This window comes from Durio zibethinus, chromosome 14, assembly GCF_047325235.1.
Source record: "Durio zibethinus cultivar Kanyao isolate XHJ-2024 chromosome 14, ASM4732523v1, whole genome shotgun sequence".
NCBI lineage: Eukaryota > Viridiplantae > Streptophyta > Magnoliopsida > Malvales > Malvaceae > Durio > Durio zibethinus.
Window position 1 is genome coordinate 1,994,885 of NC_143175.1, and position 24,655 is coordinate 2,019,539.

At 34.0% G+C, this 24,655-nt stretch overlaps 2 protein-coding genes across 8 annotated transcripts; one reads left to right on the forward strand and one right to left on the reverse strand.

Moving 5' to 3' along the window:
- Positions 1–1,803: 1,803 nt before the first annotated feature.
- LOC111293987 (hypothetical protein At1g04090-like) lies at positions 1,804–5,780 on the forward strand. Its single transcript, XM_022887085.2, has 2 exons — positions 1,804–2,167; positions 3,586–5,780. The coding sequence occupies exons 1-2, from the start codon at positions 2,059–2,061 to the stop codon at positions 5,175–5,177; spliced, it is 1,701 nt and encodes a 566-aa protein (XP_022742820.2). The 5' UTR covers positions 1,804–2,058; the 3' UTR covers positions 5,178–5,780.
- Positions 5,781–5,982: 202 nt separating this feature from the next.
- On the reverse strand, positions 5,983–23,780 carry ATRX (P-loop containing nucleoside triphosphate hydrolases superfamily protein). 7 transcript variants are annotated; one of them, XM_022887079.2, is made up of 27 exons: positions 23,691–23,780; positions 21,327–21,616; positions 20,399–20,567; positions 20,175–20,237; positions 20,004–20,099; positions 19,831–19,923; positions 18,970–19,160; positions 18,200–18,446; positions 17,831–17,944; positions 17,208–17,291; positions 14,943–15,509; positions 14,508–14,797; positions 13,692–13,782; positions 13,402–13,611; positions 12,741–12,860; positions 12,359–12,525; positions 11,521–11,662; positions 10,893–11,042; positions 10,760–10,815; positions 10,373–10,673; positions 9,169–9,304; positions 8,423–8,484; positions 8,066–8,292; positions 7,510–7,713; positions 7,341–7,419; positions 7,006–7,265; positions 5,983–6,741 (listed from the first exon to the last, which is right to left on the reverse strand). In XM_022887079.2, exons 3-27 carry the CDS (start codon positions 20,516–20,518, stop codon positions 6,348–6,350), a joined length of 4,464 nt encoding a protein of 1,487 aa, XP_022742814.2. In that variant the 5' UTR covers positions 20,519–20,567; positions 21,327–21,616; positions 23,691–23,780; the 3' UTR covers positions 5,983–6,347. The 7 variants fall into 7 exon arrangements, with proteins under 7 accessions (XP_022742814.2, XP_089599246.1, XP_022742816.2 ...); XM_089743120.1 differs by lacking the exon at positions 21,327–21,616 and having other exon boundaries at positions 20,175–20,234; positions 20,399–20,555; XM_022887081.2 differs by lacking the exon at positions 21,327–21,616 and having other exon boundaries at positions 20,399–20,555.
- Between the last annotated feature and the right edge of the window lie 875 nt (positions 23,781–24,655).

Sequence of the window (24,655 nt, forward strand, 5' to 3'; positions counted from 1 at the left end):
AATGTTATAAAATCTTGAAGTTTTGAGTTCAAATCTTACTATACGGATTTAATTGTTTAATTATATTATAATTTATTAATTGATTATTGAATGAGTGTAACTTGATTATTATGATATAATAATTAATTATATAAATATAATACTTGATTATGAGTTTAATTTTAAAAAATAAATTAAATTAATCTGCATTTTGTACCATATTAGCAAAAGTTTTCAATATTGCTTTAGTTATGTTGTTTGTTGGGCTAGAAATAATGATCTGTTGACAGAAATTAAAGGCCTTCAAGAACTTATTAGGAGATCTGTTCAGGCCCATGCTTTGGGATAAGATGGTCCAAAAGACTTCTGGAAATAGAATCATAAATTCCCTCCCAAGGTTGCTCTTATGAAAAAAAAAAAAAAGTTAAATAGATGTTTAAAAATTTGTTATTATATTTTAAATATTAATATTAACAGTGAAGTTTAAAGACTTTCATTTTCAATGAAAAAAATTTTCTATATGCCCGAATTTTAAAAACTTTTAAATTACGTGAACAATCATACCTTACACATCAAACCAAAAAATATATATTTGGTTCTTGCTAAGACTTCTTTCCTTCATTTTTACTTTCAATTTCTTAACACTTAATTTCTTGATACCGACCCAAACATTCCATTTTGCCAAATTATATACTCCCAATCCTAGGCTGCTTGGATACGAATTTTCTATTCAGCTTGTGGAAGATATATATTGTCTTGACATGAATTTGTTTGAGAGAAATTCAACTCTGAATTCCAATAGGGCGGCTATGCAAGATTTTTTTTTTTTTTGTGTGAGAAAATTATTGGGGATTGGAATCCTATTTGATTGGAACATGACAAGGATACGAGCGTAAAAGAAAATATCCAAAGCATCTTATCCAATGAAAATATATCAGATCGTTCAATCAATTTCAAAATTTCACACGCTTCACATTTTTTTTTACTATGACATGTTATAATAAACAAAACCAAAAAAAAAAAAAAAAACGTTGAAGATGAAGAAAAAGTAGAAAAAGTAAATTTTTAAAGAACTTTAACTATTTAAATTAATGCATGCATTAGTAATTCAGCGAAGCTTTGAGTATCAAGGACAAAAACATAAAACAAAATACAATCATAGAAGATTTCAACTTGATTTATTTCCTATGCAACTAATTTTCAACTTTAATCATATTAATTTTCATAAGACATCCTAAAATATTCACCATGTAACTTATATTTTAAATCCATTAAGTTTTTAGATATAAATCTTTTATTTAAAAAATTTATAGACATGGGCTTTTTATAAACTCTCATTTGATTTACTCAATTAGGCAACACTTAAGCCATATGTTGAAACAAAGAATTAGATTCGGATAAATAGAGAATAATTATTAAAGTTTGAAATAAATATAAAAAAAAATTTTCATATTAAAAAATTCAATATCTTCAGTTTCTTGATGTAATAATTAAAAATAATTTCAAAAATAATTTCAATTAGTAGATAAAAAAATAAAATTGAAACTGAATTTGTTATTAATAATCCAAAATCCAAATAAAGTTGAAAGAGAGTGAGGAGAGCAATCGCTCTAAACTGAGAGTAGGAATTTTTTTTTTTATCTCAATCATTGAAGTTGGTAAAGGGAAGGTTTCTTATCATGAATGAGCTAGGAAAGCAAAGCAAACGACTCCAACATGTGAAAGCAAACCCAACAAGCAAAATTTTTTAAAAACAAAAGGAAAATGAGAGAAGCATACATCATTATCATCATTATTAAAGCTTCCCACCAAAACCCAAACCTCATCCCGAACAAGCACAAGCTGAAAGTTTCTCTAATCATTTGTCTTCCAAGACAAACTTTGTTCCTTTGAGAGAGAGAGAGAGAGAGAGAGGATTGTCTCAGAATTTCTCTCTTTTAATAAGCTCCCTCTTCCCTTTCTCTTGGAGTTTTTTTATGTATGAAAAGAAATCTGTAAAGGGTTGAGGAAGTGATATTATTGAAGATAATTTGTGGGTTTTGGTGGGTTTTTGTGTTTGTGAGAGATTGCACGGTCAAGATGTTGGGGTGTGAATGTTTTTGTTGGCAAAGACATACTGATCATGAGTTGCCTTTGCCTCAGCCTCACCCTTTTTCTTTGCCTTCTCCAATTCCAGAATGGCCTCCAGGTATGCTTTGCTTTTTCTCTTCAACCCCAAAGACAAAAAAATCCGTTGTTTTTTTGGTATCCTTGTTTTATTTCTTGTTAATTTTCTGGAAAATTAAATTGAAATCTGTTTCCTTTAGAAATATTATGATTACTTGAGATATGAGTTTTTCTTCTTTTTCCCACCTCTTTTTTTTCCTTTTTGAACATTGTCTTTCTTTTAATTATTTGCTATGGATTTTGATGATTATGAAGATTTTTAGCTAATTATTTGGATAATAACAAGCAGTTAAAAAAAAAAAAGAATTTTAGTTATCTGAATTGGAAAGTAAAATAATAATAATTAAAAAAAGAAGAAGAAAAACTAAGTACCAGAATATGATACCTTATAACTTAGTAAATGCCTCAAGGTTTTGGGTTTCTCTCTATTACATTCACTTAAAATAATAAATGCATTTTAATGAGGTGGTTCCAATATTTACTTTTGATTATGTAAATTACTGGGTCATTGATGCTTGGGAGGAAAGTTTTTTTGCCTCTAAACCTTCTTTAATCTTTTGATCAAAATAAAAACCTTGAATTTTTCTTATTTTCTTATTCGATTCCCCTTTTTTGGAGGAATTTCTTCCTTCTCCTTAAACATTAAAACTTTGATTAATTTTAATTAATAAAATCGTAATTTTCTTTGGAACTCTCATGATAAAAAAGAAAACACATATGAACCCGGATCTTAATTCAGTTGGTTCATAAGATATCCAACAAGTCTAACGTTCAAATCTTAGCATATGTAACCTTCAAAAATCAAAATCTAATAGGTCAAGTCCACTTTAGAGATAGCTGCTTTATTTTGTTAGCTTTAGAATTTGTTAATTCTGTATGTTATATTTTGGTCTATAAGTATGACCAAAGCAATAGCTTAAGCAACTTGTACATGAAGTTGGTCAATATTTTAGTGTTATAAACATTCTAGGCTGCTTGAATGTTGAAGTTTGCCCTGAATTTTGGAGTTCATAATTTTAATGCTTAGAAGCTTATAACTCTTGACAGAATTCTCTTTTCTAAAAAGGGTTAGTATCTAATTTTACTCTATTTTTTAATTGTATTTTTGGTACTTAATTTGTTTAAGCTTGGAGGTGTAGGTGTCCCTTTCCCTTTGCTTTGAAGAAAGCAAAAGTTTTATGATTGCTTTATACAGACGTTCTCTGAAAATATTGTTGTTTATTACTCTTGAAATCACCATAGTTCTCTAGGCTTTCAACTGCCAACTTCTTGATGATTGGTAACCAAGAAACAAGCTGATTAATATTCCTAGAAAATTTCTTTTCTGAAACTGATAAGCTTACCTACTTTATTCAATCATTCTATGGTAGTTGTGCTTTCATACATCATGACTGGATATGTGAACTCGCTTTTGATAATGATTGACTACCATTTTCACAGGTCAAGGATTTGCTACTGGGAAAATAAACCTAGGAGAATTAGAAGTGGTTAAAATTACTAAGTTTGAGAGTGTTTGGGGCTGTGATTCGTTGCATGGCAAAGCAAAAGGTGTCACATTTTATAAACCAGTGGGGATTCCGGATGGATTTTTCTGTCTTGGTTATTACTGTCAGCCAAATGACCTGCCGCTGAGAGGGTATGTTCTTGTGGCTCGCAAAAGGGTAGCTTCCGGTCCAGAAGTTTATTGTGACTATGACTCTGATTCAGACCTTCCAGCGCTAAGAAAGCCTGTTAACTATTCATTGATTTGGAGTGCAGATTCACATGGTAATGGTTGTGGCTTCTTCTGGCTGCCAAACCCGCCAGTGGGTTACAAAGCAATGGGAATTTTGGTTACGGACACCCCAGAGGAGCCTAATGTGGAAGAAGTTAGATGTGTCCGAGAAGACCTTACAGAGACTTGTGAAATTAGGGATACCATACTTGCTTCTGATACAAACACATTTCATGTTTGGAACACAAGACCATGCAAAACGGGAATGTTTTGCAAAGGTGTTTCTGTTGGGACATTCTTCTGCAGCACATACTTTGTATCTGAAAAAGAAGAGTTAGAGATTGCATGCTTGAAGAATCTTGACCCCACACTACATGCAATGCCAAATTTAAACCAAATTCATGCTCTTATCAAGCACTATGGCGCAACTGTTTTCTTTCATCCTGATGAAGATTATATGCCCTCATCAGTGCAATGGTTTTTCAAAAATGGGGCCCTTCTATACAAAGAAGGCAAGCTTAAAGGTGAGCCTATTGATTATTGGGGCACTAACTTGCCTAGTGGAGGGACAAATGATGGTTCATTTTGGATAGATTTGCCAGGAGATGATTATGCGAGAAATAATGTTAAGAAAGGGAACTTGGAGAGTGCAGAGCTCTATGTTCATGTAAAACCAGCATTGGGTGGAACATTTACTGATATTGTGATGTGGATATTTTGTCCCTTTAATGGACCAGCCAACCTTAAGATTGGTTTAATGAGTATACAAATGAACAAACTTGGGGAACATGTGAGCGACTGGGAACACTTCACTCTCCGCATAAGCAACTTTACTGGAGAACTGTGGCAAGTATACTTCTCACAGCATAGTGGTGGTGAGTGGGTTGATGCTTTCAACTTGGAATTTATTGATGGTAATAAGCCAATTGTTTACTCATCACGACATGGGCATGCTAGTTTCCCGCATCCTGGGACTTACCTTCAAGGGTCAGTTAAACTTGGAATAGGAATTAGGAATGATGCTGCCAGAAGCAAATATTTTGTGGACTCAAGCACTAGGTATCAGATTATTGCAGCTGAGTATCTTGGAGATGAAGTAGTTATAGAGCCATGTTGGTTGGAGTACATGAGAGAGTGGGGTCCAAGGATAGTATATGATTCACGATCTGAACTGGATAAGATAATTAATCTGCTCCCATTGTTTGTTCGATTTTCAGTGGAGAACATTTTTGACCTGTTTCCAACTGAGCTTTATGGTGAGGAAGGGCCAACTGGACCGAAGGAGAAGGATAATTGGTTAGGAGATGAAAGATGTTAGTTTCGATGTGTAACTTTGCACGAAGTCCATACGTTCCCTGCTTTCTTGTATACAGTCATACTGGGGATGGTTTTAGGTGTACTAATGGAACTGCAAAAAGCAGCTTGGTGAGTTCTTTCCCGTGTAAAGTTGGCAGAAACAGTGATCTGATTTCTTCTTCAAGAACGAAGGTTGCACTCCTGGTCCTGGCACAATTTGGTTTGTGGGCAACAACACTCACACTTGAGTCAAAGGCGGAGGTACTATGCATCTATGCAGCATTCTCGTACTATATACAAATTCATTAAGGTTCATAGAAAGTAGGTTCCAGTGCAACCGGAGCTCTAGCTGCACTTAGATAAAGAAATTCTGCAGCTATCATTTATTGTAGTTTTATTCTTAAATATGGTCTTATGCTTATAGCTCCTCTACTAGTTCTTGTTCTTGTAGTTGCAAGTGACTTGCCATGAAATCCAAGAATTTCATGTCTAAATTTGAATTTGAAAAAAGGAAAAAGAAAAAGCTAAAGCCCTTAAAATTTCTGTCAAACCTGTTGTGTTTGGGCAGTTCTTGTTGTCCATGTTTTTTTCATGTCTTATTCAGTAATATATAAGTTATGTATTACATGGCTATTGTGCATATATAAATCATGGCCTCACACCGGTTGGATATGTTTCTTTGCTTTTAAAATTTATATATAATCATAGTAATTGGTTATGATATGAGCTATGAAAACCTTAAAGAAATAAACATCTTGATACCATGTACAATTTATCCTTAAAAAACTCAAGACATGAAAAGAAAAAAAGTAGCAAAAGATTTCGAGTAGTGCAGAGCTTTAGTGCTGCAGAAGCACATAAATATTCATTAGTCATTTCATTAAAATGGATCCTAAAACTCAGATACCCAGAGGGCAAATTCCTGTCAGTTCAAATTTACACTGCCTCCCACACCTGCCCTTCAAAAATTTAAACTTTATCAAGTTCTTCATAACAGAATTTCAACCAACCATCCCCATCCCCCAAAGAAATAGAAACAAAAAGATCCTGTGTAAACGGGCAACAATAACGGGGCCCCAAAAAATATATATTGTGTTCAAAAGGAGATTGAACTGAAATCATATCAGCTGGCACGTACAGTCACAACAAATTACATTTGATAGACCATGAACAAAAAATTGATCTCTATTTGTTACCTTGCCATTTTGCTGTCCCTCTTTAAGTTCTCCCAGCTTATCTCCTGGGCACATTCCCCACATACAGTACTACAACCAAATTTTGTACCCTGGCTTCTAAGAGTGAGGAGGTGGGCAAGATTAGTGCATTTCCGTTGCACAATCCGACTCCTGAAAATACCCTTGGGTAGTGTAAGGTTAACCATCTCGGGCTCTGGTTTAGGAGGGGCGACATCTGGAACAACAGGCTTGCGCTCTACTGCAGATTCATCAAGGGATACTCGCTGCACCTGCTCCCATTCTAAGGTTTTCCGATAGACTTCCCAAGCCATATCTTGCTCCTCCTTTGAGAGCTTTTCATCTTCATTCTCTTGCAAAAGGGTCTCATGTTCATGGTAATTGGCAATCCACCTAAAAACATCAATAATAGATAAGTTACTCTGATAATAAAAAGGGACTCAGGTCAAACTTATTTGATGATAGCAAGGAAATTTGCTTATATGCTACATTACGTGGCACTCAAACAGCAGAATCAGATAAGAAGCATATAATTTTATTCATTTTTCTTTAAAAGGGAAAAAGAACATGAATACAACGTAAAGAATGGATATAGTTATTCCTAGCTAATAAAAGCTAAAACCAAGAGACAAACAAGTAAAAACAGACTGACAGCACCTTGGATGATGCTTGCCGAGTAAACTTTCCATTAATTTGTCAGAGGAACAGCTTCCATGAGAAGGAGGCATCTTCTGCTTCAGTGACTTTCCAATTTCACAAGTCACGTTTTGATTTCCATTCTCTTCACTAAGTTCCATCAAAGAATCAAAATTCTCTTCATCACCAAATTCAAACAGATGTAACATCTCCTCCTTAGAGATGGTCCTATGTACTTGTTGTCTATCTACCACCCTGGCAGCAAGACCTTCTTTCGTCACCTATTTGCACCATTTACTAGTCAAAATGTTATTCAAGAAACCAAAAACAATGATGGACAAAAAGGTTTCCTTTACCTGACGCTTATAAATTTTTTCTTCCATAGTCCCATGTGCCATCAATCGATAGGCAAACACTGGCTTTGTCTGGCCATATCTATAATAATAGAAAAACATATTATGCAATTAAAACATGTGAGAGTAAAAAATAACCTTTAATTAACAGAAATAAATGACTTAAACCCACCTCCAAGCCCGATATATAGCTTGAAGATCATATGTAGGGTTCCAAGATCCATCAACAATAATTACACGGTTTGCAGCATATAAATTAATCCCAAGAGATCCAGCTCTGGTAGAGATCAAAGTACACTTGACTCTTTTATTCATTGGCTCATTAAACCTCTCAACCAACCTTTGCCTTTCAGAACTTTCTGTTCTTCCATCCAGCCTGTATGGCACGTTGCAAAGGAAAGAGAGCTTGAGACATTTTATTCTCAGAATTTTTTACAATATCTCATACTTACAAAAAGCAGTCTTGTTAAGTACAAACTTAGATCACAATATGCTATTTATTAAAAATGAACCGGCTTCCAAGCAAAATAAGGTACACTTTTGAAGAAGTTTACAACATAATTCAAAAATGTTTATGCAGCAAAAATTATTTTATAGAAAAGCAGTCATGTTCAAACACACATTCACCATAACAACCAAGTGGATTAACAGAAAGTTAAGGCATCAAAAGGGGTATGAAATTAAACAAATTTAACAAATTCTAGACAGTTTCCACTGAATACACGCACCTATACCAGTCTTTCCCCTTTTTCCAGAACTTCCCCTTTTTTCCACGTCTGGGTAATCTTGAAAGATATAGTTCTATCAGATCTAAAGTTGGAATGCTCTGACTAAAAACCAGTGCCTTGTCACCCACATCTGAACACATGGTTATGATATCAAGCAGCAAAACCATTTTGCCACTGTAATCAAGCTCTTTATAATTATTTTCATGAAGAAGATCTCTCCACCAACCCTTGTAAGGTGAAATATTCAAGCATCAGCATGATAAGAACAAATTTAATATAGTCAAAAGCTATTGTCTAATGAAGTTATGTAAAAGGCACATAAAACCAACAAATAAAACCAAATAAATATCCGCATACCTTTTGAATAAACCCATAATCATTTTTCTCTTGAAGAGAATCATTCATATTCCTTGTTTTCTCTGTAATACAAGAAGCACAACCATTTAAACACAAATGTTAAAACACATGAAAACCTAATGATTGAATAGAAAAAACTTTCCAATGAGTCTATAAACTATCAACATGTCTCAATGACTGGAAATGGAAGAAGAAACTGCAAAAATACTAATTCATTTTCTGGCTAGTGAAAGCAGTAAGACCAATGCAGACAAGACCTGGAAACCTACCAGATAGCCCACTATGGCTAGTACTAAATCTGCAATTTCACACCCTGAAAGGGCAGAGTATGTATCTGATGATGATCTCCCCCCCCCCCCAATTTTTTTTTCATGTGTGGAAGAGAACAGATACTTAAATCAACACACATGATAAAGTCTCCAAAGTAATAAGTTGAGACTTACTCCATATTTATCTAACTAATAATGACTCTATGTTATTCTATCCAAGCTTCAAAAGAGATATTTCTAAATTCAAAGCAAGTACTAGGATTTCAATACAAAACTAATACCCCCTGAATTCCGCGGATCATGAGAACAACATACAAGTCTAAGAACAAGTAACATCAGTTCGCTGCATTTAGAAAACAATCAACCTTATCTAATGGAGCCATAAATTTAAGACTAACATATTCAGTATGCAGATATGACATGTCCACACATAAAAAAAGCTAAGTACAGGAAGCAACAAAGAGAAAGTGTGAATACCTCCAACAGCCACATTATAATCCATATTTTCATCACTGAAGCTATCATCTGCAAGAAAGTTTTCAGCAGTATCTTCACGACTAATATAGCCTCTATCTTCTTTGTTCAATTGCAGTATCCCAGGATGGTTCCATATCTACAAAGGAAAAAAAAATAGCTCCATCAACACAAAATGCATTCAAAATAATTTTTTCTTTTAAGGAAAAAAGTAGGAAGATGAATAGAACAAAATTCACATAAATCCTTCTACAATTTCAATTTTCAACCCATAAAGTCCAGAAAAGATCAAATATTTTATTGCAAGTTAAAAGAACCCCAGATACGTCATGGAATCTAGAACTTAGGAAAATATCAAGGTTTATTCATGATTTTCATTTCTCAATCCACAAATATCTATCAGTTGAGAATTTGCTGAAACCAATCTCTTCCGGACAATGAATCTCTTTTCCTTGACTTCTTCAAACGCTGCTCCAACAAAATAATGTAGTAGAATACACCTCCTATCACTTAAGGAATAAGGCACCAAAATATTAAAAAAAAAAAAAAAGAATGGAAGAAATCTCCATCACTCGAACAAGGGTGCGTATAAAATACCCAAAAAAGTGAGAGCACATTATTTTCTAAACAAGTTGAAGTGCACCTAGATATTAAGAATGGTTTGTCCAGCTCTTTGTGATATCATGGATCTACTTTGGCAGTCAAGTAAATGTCAGGCGCACACCTATTGTAATTTACAATGGCATTTTGTAAAAACTTCATAAACAATCAACTTCATCTAAAATTTTAATTCCAGAAGCACATTAGTCTTAAAGATCCTTGAACAAAAGAGAGGGGTTAAGGCTTATAAATGCATCCATTAATGCTCAAGAATGTTGCATGTGAAGAATCTTGCACAACTCTTGGTGAGACTAGCAGGACAATGTGGAAACTCAGTGGTAGCTCAAGTTTTAAGTTTTCCATACATCTCTACATATTTGACTTGGTTAACAGGATCTACCTCAATTTTTTTATTGGTTCATTATTAGACAAACAAACCAAACCAAAATTTAAACATACTGATCCCAAGTCATCAGAGAGTTGTTTCCATCCCTAATTTAAAGGTGCATTCACTTAAAACCTGCAAGGGTTGTGTGGCCATGCATGCATGCATCCATGTGATAAAGCAACTACATAAACTTAAGGAACAAGCTGTATAAGATTATACCTGAGCCAAGGCCTGGTAACCAGCAAAAAAACTCTTCCTAATTTTTTCATTAGAAGCTCTGTCATTTGTAAAACCATGTACATCAAGGAATCTCTTGTAAAGCTTCCGCTGTAGTGGAGAAAGCTTTACAGCAATAACGAAGACAGTTTTAGGAGGCAAGTCTTTTTTCACCACACTCATATCCATTCTCTGAACAAATCCTTTTAATTGCACATAAAGGATGTGAGACCTTTGATTCATAATTTTCACATCTTCATGCGTTGAATTTGTGTGCTGACCATTTTCTATTGGATTCTGGAAACTGCATTTACAGAAAACCAAGATTTCATCAAAATGACAAAAAAAAAAAAAGACAGGGAAGAATGAGGATGATATAAGAGTCCTTGCCGGTTCCGAAACTCATGGCTGCTTCCAAGAAAACCTTCTCTTACAAAATCAACCATCTGTTTGAAGGAAACCCAATAAGAACTGTGTACGGTATATACAAAAAAGAGATAATTTGATGAAAAAAATAGCTCACACAGTAGTACTCCATGAGATTGTTCTGAAGTGGTGATCCAGTTAAGGCAATCCTCCTCTGACACTTCACTTGTTTCAAGGCCTGGGTTGTATCAGCCCTGGTGTTCTTAATAGTATGGGCTTCATCACAAACTAGTATATCAGGCCCATCCTGGAATTGGAAATAAAGTTGATTCAAAGGCAGAAAAACCTTAGAAATCATTGTGATAGAAAGTAGATTTGTCCAAAAGTGATGCAAAATAAAGATAAATATATATCAAATCATCAGTTACAGACCTATACTATAGTCAAATCACCTCAAGTCATACAATCTTCATGTCCATTTTTCAATTTGCAAACAAAGTCAATGCTTCAAAAATAACACAGGCCCAGCATTGCAGTTCACATCAAAATTAATGAAAATTTTATTTTGTTCCACTACTGAGTATAAGTGCACAAGCAAACACATACTAGTAGTTTATAATGAAATCTAAATCCATTTTGCTAATAAAGTAGCAATTTCTAAACTAATCAGATAATAATCTTGGTTAACCATACATTCAAACACTATTTCCCACGAGTCAAATTTACCATATTAAATATAATCATTAAAAATTACATGGTGTGTTGCTGAAGATTATGGCAATCACCTGCAGAGCATCACAAATATCTCTAGCCATGTGTCGGTCCTTCACATGCTTTCCCAGAGACAAGTTTCGAAAAGCAGCATAGCCAATCAAAAAAACTCCACCTTTAGTTCTCCACTTGGTAAGCAATTTTGCCCGTCTCTCCCTGACAAAAATTCATGATTGCAGTAAGCATATCAGACAGTTGATAAATTCCTTTTTTTTTTGTGTGTGAGTGTCTTTAACCTAAATCAACAGCAATTCCCACAAAATCGAAGAGAACAGGGAAGGAGTCACAAAAATTAATTGGCCTCTTAATAGAGCAGCACAAGATGATTTCATTTTTTTTTCTTGTTTCATTTAAAGACTTGATTGCACAAGTTCACAATCATTTCTAAGGTGCAAATGTGTTACTTCCTTGCTAATTCTTCTCATGATAGATCCTACCCTTCTTGGAGTTTTATCTAGTATTTGTCCTCAAGAACATGCAAAAATTTCCTCCTTATCCTACCTTGAAGCTGATAAATCTAATCTTTGCCAGACGCTTGCTTCCTCTAGTGACACATGTTTTAATGAACTTGGCTTCTACCACTCTAAAACAGCAAGTCCTAATTTATGCTAACAAGTTTCAGTTTTTCAAGATCAACTGCAAGGCAGGATTTTCTACTCTATCCTGATCAACTGTACTCTAACCAAAGAAAACAAAATCTTTCTTTTAGATTGACACTTACAAAGGCATAAAATTTGGGTATGCCATGATTTATGCACATAATAACACTCACCTACAAAGTTATAACTATACTAAAACATGGCAAAATAGGAAACACTTCTAATTAAATATTGTTAAAATAAAAAACTGAACCTTGGCACATCTTCTAACATGAAGACACGAAGGGGCTTTACTTCTGAAGGCCTCCACTTCATGAACTCCTGCCGCCAGTTATGCAGCACATTTACAGGAGTGACGATAAGTGCAGTTTTTAATCCCAAATCAACACTTCTCATTGCAGTGTACAAGAAAGCTATAACCTGCAAGTACAACTGGACATGTCAGGCAAGCTAACCTGCCAAAAACTTGGACTGCCAGGAAGAGAAAGTGATCACTAGCAATGGGAGCACCACAAGGTCACAATTATAATACCAGAGCATACACTTACAGGCATGCCTGCATATAGACACCTAAAGAAAAAATGTGGGCAGAAAGAGAGGGATAGAGAGAAATGAAGAAGAAAGAGTGAATATACCTGAAAAGTTTTACCAAGGCCCATCATGTGAGCTAGAATGCAACCAAGACCTTTATCCCCAGACCTCACTTTTGTGATTGACTGTATAATGTTTTCCCACATAAATCGGATCCCTGCTATCTGCAGCAACAAATCAACCAAAAAGACATTGAACACTGTTTGAACATACTAGCATCAGCATCAATAAAGACCTTCAACCAAATTCTCTTATAAAAGCCAGACCCAAAAAAAAGGATAACAAAGAAAAAATGAACCTTCCTAACATACACTCACCAACCCCAGTTTCCTATGCTTAAAATAACATAAAGTTTATAATATAAGTCAGTGGGAGAAAATATTGCTATGAGAATGGTTTGATGTATCTAGATTCAATCCTAAGTCCTGACATATCTTTTTATAAGCATGCTCACAAAATCCAGATTTCCTATGTCAGAAGCCAAGTTTGATTTCTTGTCAAAAGTTACATCTTAGTATAATAATATAAAAGGAAGTAACTACAACCAGATGAAAATTTTCAGCATACTAGAATTTTACATAATCAAGCAAACTAAATTAACTTCAATAATAACATGCCCAAAGCAAAGGATAAATAATCTAGGTAAATGACAAAGACCAGCAGCAAGTTCATATCAATAACTTAATGCAAGTATGAAACAGAAACCTGATGGACTTTCAGTTTGGCTGATATGCTTGGAGGAATCCTTACAGCTTCTTCACCATCCTCCCTCCTCACATTCACTATATAACCAGTAATGGCATCACCAAGCACCTCTACACTAGCCTCATTTAATAAGTTTGTAGTGCAGCTTGAAGAGTTCATCATGTTATATTTTGCAGAAAACTGCATTGACTTTAAGCACTCTTGCCGTTCCTACAAAATTGAGAGCACAATGCAAAATTCAGTACCAGAAACCAGTTTGATTGAAAAAGAAGCAACTCAGTATAAATTACCTTTTCTATTGCAATTTTCCTCTTTGTCTCTTCTCCTAATTCAGCATCATCAAGGATCCTTCTAATTTTCTTTTTCCGCTTTCTCTTAGAGCTAGTACAGAAACACAACTGGATATCAACTCAAAAAATCAAGCCTTAACATATTCAGCAGAGTTAAATGCTAATTGTTCAAATTTGAACTCTGCCAAATAGTCACCATGAAACCCCTTGACATTCAATATCAATGGCTAATAGAATGGATGTGGCTACAAGACAATGGTTCATAATGACATTACACCCATTGGATGCGTCAACCTCATGAGTTTAACTTTTAAACTTTACATCAAATGGCACAGAATATCCTTAAAAAGAAAAACATGGGACGAAGACTAGCAAAAAATGCATAATCTAACACAAAATAAATCCATCAAAACAAAACCTGAATGCTAATTTGTAAACAAGAGACCATGATGTTTATGTGTAGGTTGTAAGGATGGTAGCGCATGAACTGCATGGTTTAGAAACAAGGAATACATTGAAGCATTAATTATCTTGGGTCTGCCCCGAATCTAGGAAAGCAAATGAGTACTGAAAACATTAGTTTGTAGTGTATGACCAAGAAAATTTATCTAACAAGCAACCTTCATGTCTTATAACAAACATTGTTAAAGAGCATTCTTGACTCCAATAAGATGTGTCATAATACTACTAATACAAACTAGGAGAAGACAAGCATAAATAAATTTTTTAAGGCATATAAAAGATGAAGAAAAAAAAAAAAGAAAAAGAGACTGCAGATTGTCTAAAATTTTCAGATCTCAAAGGATTATAATGTACCTGATGGCAGTATTAATGTTGGTATCTGAATTCTCTGACTCACTATCAGAGCTAGAAACTATTGTATCTTGAGATCCCATTGCTCTCACTAGTTCTGATGTTAATTTTTGCAAAAGACTTGGCAAGCAGCAACAACATTGCCAACCAGAGGCCAGGACGTCAAGCATGAATTCTTCACCAATATTCCTCCTTATACACTTGGTACAAAATAATGTTTTGCATGACTTGCAACTTACTAAGTCATTGCTTTGTCCGCACCATCCACAATAACACTCTGAGCAATCAGTGTCCTATCACAATGGAAAGAGTCATACCTTACATATTTACTAATCAATTTTAACAGAAGCCCCAATCGAAACAAATTATGTAGTGGGGTATTTCATGGTAATATTTAATAATGTATCACCAAAATATTGTGGACACTGCAATTAGTACCTTCATATGCATCTTTTCTTCCAGCAAGCATTTGCAATCCATGCAAATAATTACTTTAAGAAGTGGATGTTGCTGCACTTCAATAGCCAATTTATGACAAGCAGTACAATTAAATTTCTCAGTCATAAGCTGTGAAGAATTAGATTCAATCTCAACAGCATCATCATTTTTTTCTGGCAAAGTAAACTGATCCTCCAATTTGGAGGAAATCAATTCATCCTTCACCGTAATATCAGTTTCATCATCACTAGCTATGATAACAGTTCGGGCCTTCTTATTATTGTCATTACCCTCCATATCTTCATTTGAACGCTTGGACCCTATGGGTTTACCAGAATCAGACATATCTGACTCAACATGCCCTGAGGGCATGCCATTAGCACCAGACAGTGTCCTGTCCAGCTTACAAGACTCAAAACATTCGAGCACATCAGTCTTCAAACCCTGATAAGCAACCCCATTTTCATTATTAGGGACACCTTCCCTATCTTCTCGATTTTCCTTGTTTGAAATTGAGTTAGAATCGTCTTCTAAAGGCTGGAACTGATCTAAGTTGCTTTCTATCACCTGATCAAAAGAGCAACATTCTCTGAGGGAACATGTTTTAGTAATATAAAAAGAGAAAGAATGTTAAGTCCTTGCATGCATAGGCATATCTTATTAGTTTCATTTGAGGCCCCAAAGAATCTTGCACAATAGTCTAAATTAATGAACACCATAAAAAGCATAATATATAATGGTTTGTAGGTATATGCTATTGCTAACATTTTGTTTTGGACAGATAGATATATGCTAGCATAGAAATCAAAAGAAAATTTCACATACTGGGAAAGCTCTTAATGTCACTAAGAAAGCAGGTCAGCTTCAAATTTAAGACTGACACATGCTCTTAATGCACATTGCACAGCCTTGTTCCTTGAATATTTGGCTCTCAAAATCCATTGCAACATCTATTTTTGCCCAAGTGGCATGAAAAGAACATTAAGATGACCTAACAAGATTATTATTTAAACAAGTATAATTTTTTGGCATTATATTAAATTCTAATGGACTCGACTCAAAAGAGCATGAGTCCCATCAAAGCTAACAACTCCAGGATTTTTGAAGCTATAAAAGGATTCAGGAAGAAAAAACTCTAGGACATTCTGTCTATTGAATCAATGGAACCGGTGAGTATAATCTGTTCAATTTCACAGAATTTTGAATTCAAAAATGAATCATAAGATTGGGGAAAACCATTAAACATCTAATAACAAGGATTCAACTACATCCTTTGTAATGTTGAATTGTTGCCATTTGATCAACTAGCATAGATAATGAATATATTAAGAAGCTTTCTTGTCTTGTATTATTGGATTTTATTGTTAAGCAACTTCCTAGAGTATTATGCATCTTTTCTTGGAAATAAAGTTGACTATTTGTTGCCCCTTTTTTTGGAGGTACCTTTTGAGTAGTCTTCTGTGCAGGAGCCATAGTCTTTGGAATAAAGGACTAGTCCAAAAGTCTCCATAAATACCTACACGTATTCTAGTACATTTCTGACAATGAAACTTAAGTGTTTGTTTTCTTCACAAATAACTATTCACAGCAGGATCATATCACCTTATTGTAGTACAATTAACCAATCACAATTCAAAATTATATGGGGTTCATCAAAATTTTGTTTGTAGCCCACACTTATAAGTGGTGGACCCCTACATATTTCTTTATTGTGATTGGACAACTGTAGGATTGTAGTAAAAAAAATTGTAGGAGATATGCTTCCATTCACAGCACAATAGCAGCACTGCTTAACCTAATTTCTTCCTCCCCATTGCAATCAAGTTCTCTGCTTGTACTATCAAAGCGCTAAACCTTCTAAAAAATTTTCCTCCAATTTTTACCAATTGATCTTCCAAGTGTAACTGAACATCCATCTCATATTATAACTGTAAACAGAAACACCTGGAATTTCTTGAGCCCAAACAAACCAAAAGCCACATTTTTATCAGTTCTGTCCTATACTAGGGGAACTCAATTCACTAAAACAACCTTATGTGTTGCTACAACATTCAGCTCTATATTCTTTGCTCTCAAACTTGTAAAATAACCATATGAAAGGCAACTTAAATTTCATCAATTTTCAGCCTCAATGCATGAGAGTTTCATCTCTTTCAAGTCAATGATAATATGTCCCAGATATTCAAAAAATTTCTAAATTAATATTCTTCAACTAATCTAGGGCAACACAAACAGAAAAAGAATAAACTTAATCAAACAGAAAACCTGTTTAGATCTCCTTTGACATCTCCTCTGTTTCAAACGCAGATGAAACTTCCGGTCAATATTTGCATCATCCTCCTCTTGGACCTGTCAATACATCTAGATGTTCATGCATGGATATATGAGCTGTAGGAGTTAAACATTGTCCAAACAGGTATCAACAAGCAGAATAACCATTTATAATAATAGAAGAAAACAAACCGTTATCTTTTACACTATCAAATGCCCATGACACTTAGCAAATTCTATCACTAGTGACTGCACAAATGAATAGAATCCAAGATGTGTCCCACAAGAAGACCAGATAATCAATCAGAGAAAGATATTAAAAAAAAAGTAACATTTGGAAACAAGATTTTGAAAAAATGATGAGCACTCCAATGTATCACTTGGAAAATTTGACAGAAAATTACTGGAAGTCATCAATGCGGAGGACTGCTATTTACATTATGCCCGGTTGCTGGTGCTAAAATCACTCACTTTTTAAAGTGTGGAGTTACTTGTAGATTTGGTTAATAAATATATTGAACATCAATAGATGGATATAGTAAGAAACTAAACATACATTTCCGCGTAGTAAAAATTCTGGGAACCAAGAATAATTATACCAAACGACACTGACTAACCTTTCTAAAATTTTTCCTTTGCTCTTCGGAAAGAATCATATCTCTTTCATTTTCTATGGCATCTGCAACCAGCGGATTAGCTGAACTGCCATCAATATCTTCAATCTCCTCCACCTGGCCAAAAAATATTTCCAGCAACTTCATCCAAAGAACACTGATCTATACAGACTAGGTTACAGCAGTTTCATAAAAGAGAAAATTTGAGCACTACAAAGCAGGTAAATCATCGAAAGATCTTTTCTTTAAGAAGAAATCTTAGATTTTTGACAGAAATTATATCCATGAACGAAAACATTACTAGATGCCGTAGAAGCACTCTCTAAAAATAGAAGTTAAGAGTCATGAGCATTCCATATTGTAATATATCACCTCATCGACTCCAGGAAATTTAAGTCCCATTAATGCAGCTTGCTGCGGGGTGCTGGCCAAGTAGACAGAAGCCCAGTTCTTACTGCCAAAACAGGCACCATCCTCAGTTAAACCATCAGAACATATTTTCATGAATGAGCTCCAGTCCATGTCTGAGCTTTGTGTTACTGCCTCCTGGCTAGCATCACTCGAAAGCTTCTTTTGAAGAAATCCGCTAGCACCCTCCTCCAATAGTCTACCATGTTTCCTGAATCAAAAACATAGATCCACACAAATCAACTTTAAGCCTTATAGAGCAGAACTAGGGTACCCCATTTACTAACAAAACGCGGATGTGGTGGATGAACTTTCACAGTACAATACTAGGGTTTAGTTCTAGAAACAGACATGTCACAAAAGTACCCAATCCAGAATCAAGGACCCCGGATTTGGGTAAGGCCTTAGGGTTGAGCAGTAGTGCTCTCCTTTGTACCTCTTACACCCAAAAAACCAACCATAAACCACAAATACGTAGGCAACATTTCACACAATGGTGGCTAATTAACTAGCAGAAACAGATATTCTCCTTTTTTTTTTTTTTGTTTAAGTCAACAATCAAGAAGAACACAACAAATAAATTAAGGATTCAAATATTAAAAGGTAACACATGGGTAATATCTATCTACATTATATAGTACACTTTAGAAGTACTCTCCCAAACGTTTTTGCCAAATTCAATTGATATATTGCTGCTCACTCAATAAATCACAATCCTAAGGGCAGAATCATACCTCCTTACAGGCCTCTGGGTTTGAAGATGCTTCTCAGCATCAGCTAAAGACTCAGAAATTTCACTAGTCACTTGAGATCCTACCCAGTGCGATCTTCTTTTCCAAGCTTCAGTAGAGCAACCATTCAGAACTTGACTCTCAATCCACTTACAAAGGCTGGGTAAATCAATACCAGCCCCATCAAGTTGTTCCTGTTCCAAAAGAGCAATTTCAGGAATAAAAATAATTTATAGACAGAAAAAGGGAAAGTGTAAGAAACTGCAATTGACACTCAAACAAGCAACAGCTCAAGAACTAGAAACTTTGATAGAATAATCATGTAACTAAAAAAGTTAATGATATAAACAATGCAATATCAACTACCTTGGATTCCACTATTTGATTGGGAAGAATATGTAGCAAGAAAGAAACAGGTAGAAAGAGATTATTGAAGCTAAGTAAACTCAAGGCTTCTTGGGATAGAATTTTATTCCCATTATCGAGCAGCCAGAAAGAGGGGAAGGGAGGATGTAGGAGTGAAAAAGTCCATTCATGCCCTAAACATCGCTCAACAGTTTATTTTTAATTTCCAAAAAAGGAAAAAAGGTCAAGATTGGTCTCTAGGTTGCATCTAAAGAAGAAAAGATGAGCTGAGACATCAATCAACATTTTGTTTTTCATCTCCCAAGAAAGGAAAGGAAGGTCAAGGCTGGCCTATAAAGCACAATTTAAATTTTAAAGGATAAAATATGAGCTGACATTCAAATGTTAATTTTGCTACAGAAAATTAATTTTATTAATAATAATAATAGTACTTATTGACACAAAAATATATGTATTAAGAATCAATGGTTTTTATCAAGACAGAAGAAAGAAGCAGACCAACAATTGTGCACTTTCACTCTCAAATTCATCTAAAACACCTTCCCATTGCTCTGTAAACGTAGCCATTTCATCTGCAACAGCCGTCTCCAACTACAAACAAAGTAAAAAGCATCAGAGATAGGAAAGGATAACAGAATTATAACGAGACAGAAACAAGAGTGTTAACTAACATCATCACCCTGAAGAGTTTGTGCCAGCTCCTCTCTCACTTCACTCTCCACTCTAGCAAGAGACTCCTTTTCAAGTGTTTCTTGAGCCTCTGCAGCCTGAAATGAGTCTGAGAAAATATTGCAACATAATAAAGAAAAAAAAAATCAAAGTTGACAGAGGAAACTTAATACCTTGCTCTCAACCTCCAAAAACTCAGAAATCAGATCTTCTATTTCCTTCTCAGTCAAAGACTGCTGCAGAATTAAATGGACAATGGAGAAAGTGTAAATAAGTGCCAAAAAGATACAAGCATTTGAAACAGAGAAGAATCTAAAATAGCAACACTAAGGATTCTTAAATCTATCAGAGGGATAACAGTAATCATAATGAAAAGGAAACATCAAAATTGACTTGCCTCAAAATGCAATCCATCATCTTGTCCCAATAGTGATGGTTCATCATCATCCGAATCAATTATAAAAGAATCACTAGAGGCACTCTCAACATCTTCAACTCCCTCATGTTTTTCCTCCATCTTTTATTGAAGTAGCATCAAGAAAGAAAATAACCTTCTGAAGCAGCACCTAGGAAGATGACAATTAAAACATATCAGCAAATTGGCAAGGCACCACTCAATCAACCTAGAGAATCGCATTCTGTCTCAGCATGCAACAAAAAGGAAGCAGCAGTATCAATGCGGTGAGTTACGGACATTCGCATCAAAATACCCAGTCTTAACAAAACTTCCTCTTGACTTCTCCATTACGCTGGGACAGTTGCATGAGGAACCATCATGTATAATAGGATAGTATATATCACATCGGCAGTAAGAATAATAGAAAAAGATCATCCAAAACTGGGTCAAAATCAGAGGCAATCAGCTAAGTTTGAAACAGCTTGAGCTTCAAATTTCAATTCTCCATATGGAAACTTGCAAGCTCCAAATGGTCCTCGAAGGAAATGGTTACTTCCCCTTTAAATAATAAATCTATCATGCAAGATACAGCAATTAAAATGAATAACAAACTACTTAGAAATATCTCTCGTGATTTATTTCCTTTTCATGGCAGGGGATAAGAACAAATGAATTATTACACATGTAGCCAATTTAATGGCACTGCTTACGTGTCATGTTTAATTCAAATAGAAAACAATAATGCATGACAAAATAGGCTTTTATAATTCACCTAACTAGAGTGTACAGAATAGGTCTTAGTTATCCTTTGTTATTAATGGCTGACCCCAATATTAGATTCCCTTTTAGAACAAAAGGGAAAGCTAGATGATAAGCTCTGCATGCAAATGGGACTTCAAACTCAACTTGTTTACCACAGTATTCTTACTCAAAATCATTTCAGGCATTGCCATCAAGCAGATTTGAAAGTGGGTTTCCTTCGCTGATATCAATCAACATGACATCTCTTCCAGATTGAGATGATATAAAAACGCAAATAGAAAGACCCAAATAGTTGTGAAATTCGTCAACAACCTAACATTCATTGTGCTTTTCTATGATGGTAAAAGCTCGGATGCTGTTCACTGAAGGTTGGTGTGAGGATGAAAAGCAATGTCTCCCACCTGAAAAGCTACCTTGTGGGTTTCCAAGGGTAGTATTGAACATAAGAAGAGAAGACTTCTCTAGCACAAAGACAAGGAAATATGGTATCAAAATTCATATTCAGGGAACCTCATCAAAATTTTCTACTTAACTTTATTTTCCTTTTGGTGACATCACATGGAGCTGTTCAAAATAAATAAGCTTAATCTTTGTCTTGTTGCAGCGCGGGGAAGCTTTTAACATACCAGAAACATTCTTCTGTCCGATACTAATTCAATTAATTACTACTAAAGGAAAAAAAAAAAAAAGCATTCTCCCATGTGTTCACCCAATGTGTTGTGCTAATATGCCTTAGAACCTTTACCTATGCCATTTGGTCCTTCCACTTGGAGATTTTCATACAAAGGAAAGTAAGATTTTGATGGAAAAAAAGGGTAAATAAGATGATATTCTCAACTTAACTAACCCTTGATCACAAGCTAGTTGAGGTCAACTTCATGAATTCACTTGCTTCATTCCAATTAGTCAACCTATATGCTCTGAAACATATAATGGGACCATTCCAAAAAGTTTTTATGACTTTTCTTCCCTCCTACTTGGATAAAACTGTTCTTGTGCACCAAAGAATCCCTAGGCATCCACTGCACATGACAAAACCATCTAAGTCAACCTTATCTCGCCTCAGCCTAATTAGTGCCACCTCTATCCTTTTGCAAAGAACTTTAATAATTATATTTTCCTGTTCTGGTTAACTGGGTGTCCACCTCAACATCGTCATTTCATCTACCAGCATTTTCAGCTCAATAAGATGATATTCCAAAACTAGATAAACTTTTAGCATGCTCCATCTTTATAAATTAGCGAACCAGCAAGAAAAATATTAAAGCTGTTTCTTTAAAGAACCATAACCGACACAAAAAGATACTAGATAAATTTAAATGCAAAGGTTCATATAATTAAAACTCAACTTGAAAAGTAAATTTGGAAAAGCCTTAATTGAATATGCAATACAACTATCACCATAAAAATCACATATTAATAATTCATCAAAAAACATGCTAGGTTTTATATTCTTTATTTTATAATAAAGTGTTTGCAAATGCATTGGACTTGCAACACTCCTCTATGTATGTAACCAAGTTGGTGAACATTCGAGTATAACTGTAATATTAGGGAATAATGAAACCATCTTAAGTTGATAGACAAATGCATCTCCACTTCATTCTAAAACTCAAATATGAATCCACCTTTATCATACCCAGAAAAGGTCACTAGAAAGGAAGGGAAAAAAGTGACTGTAATATCAGGTTGGACAGTAGTTTTTGGTGAAGGTCTTCACTAGAGAAATCAACTTCCAAAACTGAATTCTTCTTAACACGCTATAACAAACATAACAGCACAAGTCCTAGGAACAACCATTCAAAACAAAGAAATCAAAATCATACCTAATCACTTCTTTGGACATAACCCACACCAAGGACACAAACTAGCCCCACAATTAAGTCTAATTTATTTAGCATTTTTTAACTAAATCCGTACTTCTAATCAAGAAATGCACTTCCAAAACACACATGTTTTTCAAAATTTTCCCATTACTTAGTATAACACACTAATAAACCCTCTAATATGAAAAGCATTAACCTCATTAATTCTTTGGAAAAAAAAAACCCTAACTTAACAGAAAATTACAGAAAACATATCAACCAACAGAAAAAAATAATGACAAGATAAACACAAAAACATGGCCGCAACTAAGTAATACCCAGTTATTAGCATTTTGAACTAATCAAATTCCCTAATAAAACAAAAAAAAATTAAATATCATAATTATAACCCAATTTCCACCCCGAAAAAGCAATAAGAAACCTCTTAAAAATCTCGCATTTCCAAAATTTTCTCATTTTTTATCCAAAAACTCTCTTGAACCCCTAACACAACAACGTCATTAACATGCCCAATAACTTGAAAACCCTAAACTAATAAAAATATCAAATGAAAGAACTATGACTACAAATCATTGAGAAAAAAACGAACATTAGATTCGAAGTTCAAGTTCTATTTAACTTCGACCCACGGTGACTTGGATGAGCCGCTGTCCAAAAGATTAGTGAATTGGAAATCGGAAATCATATAGAAGGAGTTGACTAACCAGAGGGAAAGAGGAATCGCTCGATCGAAGCGGAAATCCAACTCAGATTTGTAGAGGGAAACTTTTTATATTTTTCTTTTTTTTGGACATGAAGAGAAAATATTTGTTCGGTGTGTTTCTTAATAGGGCGTTTTGGTAATTGAGAACTTTGTAAGGGAGATTTTTGTAAATTTGGGAAAAAAATTTAAAAAAATAATAATAATAAATAATTGTTTTGTATTATTATTCAATTGAGATAAAACCTACATTCTTTAAATGAAGTTTGGGAAAATATTTTTTTTATTTATTTAATAAAAATTTTAATAAAAACATTTAAATTGATTGATAAAATTTAATATAAAAATCAATAATATATAAAAAAATTTTAAATATTATTTATAAGTCAAATTTGGTGAATATTTATTTAATAATAAAAATTTTATCAATGTTTTTATTAAAAATATTTATCTAAAAATATATATTAAAATTTTTTTAAAATTGTATATACTTATTAGACCTTTCAATCTTTTTTTTTATTTTAATTTTTATTTAATCATTTTTAATAAAAAATTTTCCGAATTTTACAAGAGAAACTTTTAACTTTATCTAAGTTTTTCCCATTCAACTAATAACTTGTTACCCTATTAAAAAAATAACAAATAACAGTTAGTTTTATGTAAAAAAAATTAAAATAAAAAATTATTTCTATAAAAATTACAAATAAAAAATATTTTATCTAACTAAACTCTTAAAATATTTTTTATTTAATTAATTTTTTTATATAAATTATGAGCTTGAGATGGCAACTAAAGTTGGAAAGGCATGTGCTAAGGTTGATACGGTGCATATTTAATTCACTTAATTGTATGATTCTTGATAGAACTATTGGCACTATGACTTTGGCAATGAAATTGGTTCTCGAATCTCGATAACAGATGCATGTTCTTTATTTAGATTTATGATTTAGCATATCAAAAGGCAAAAAA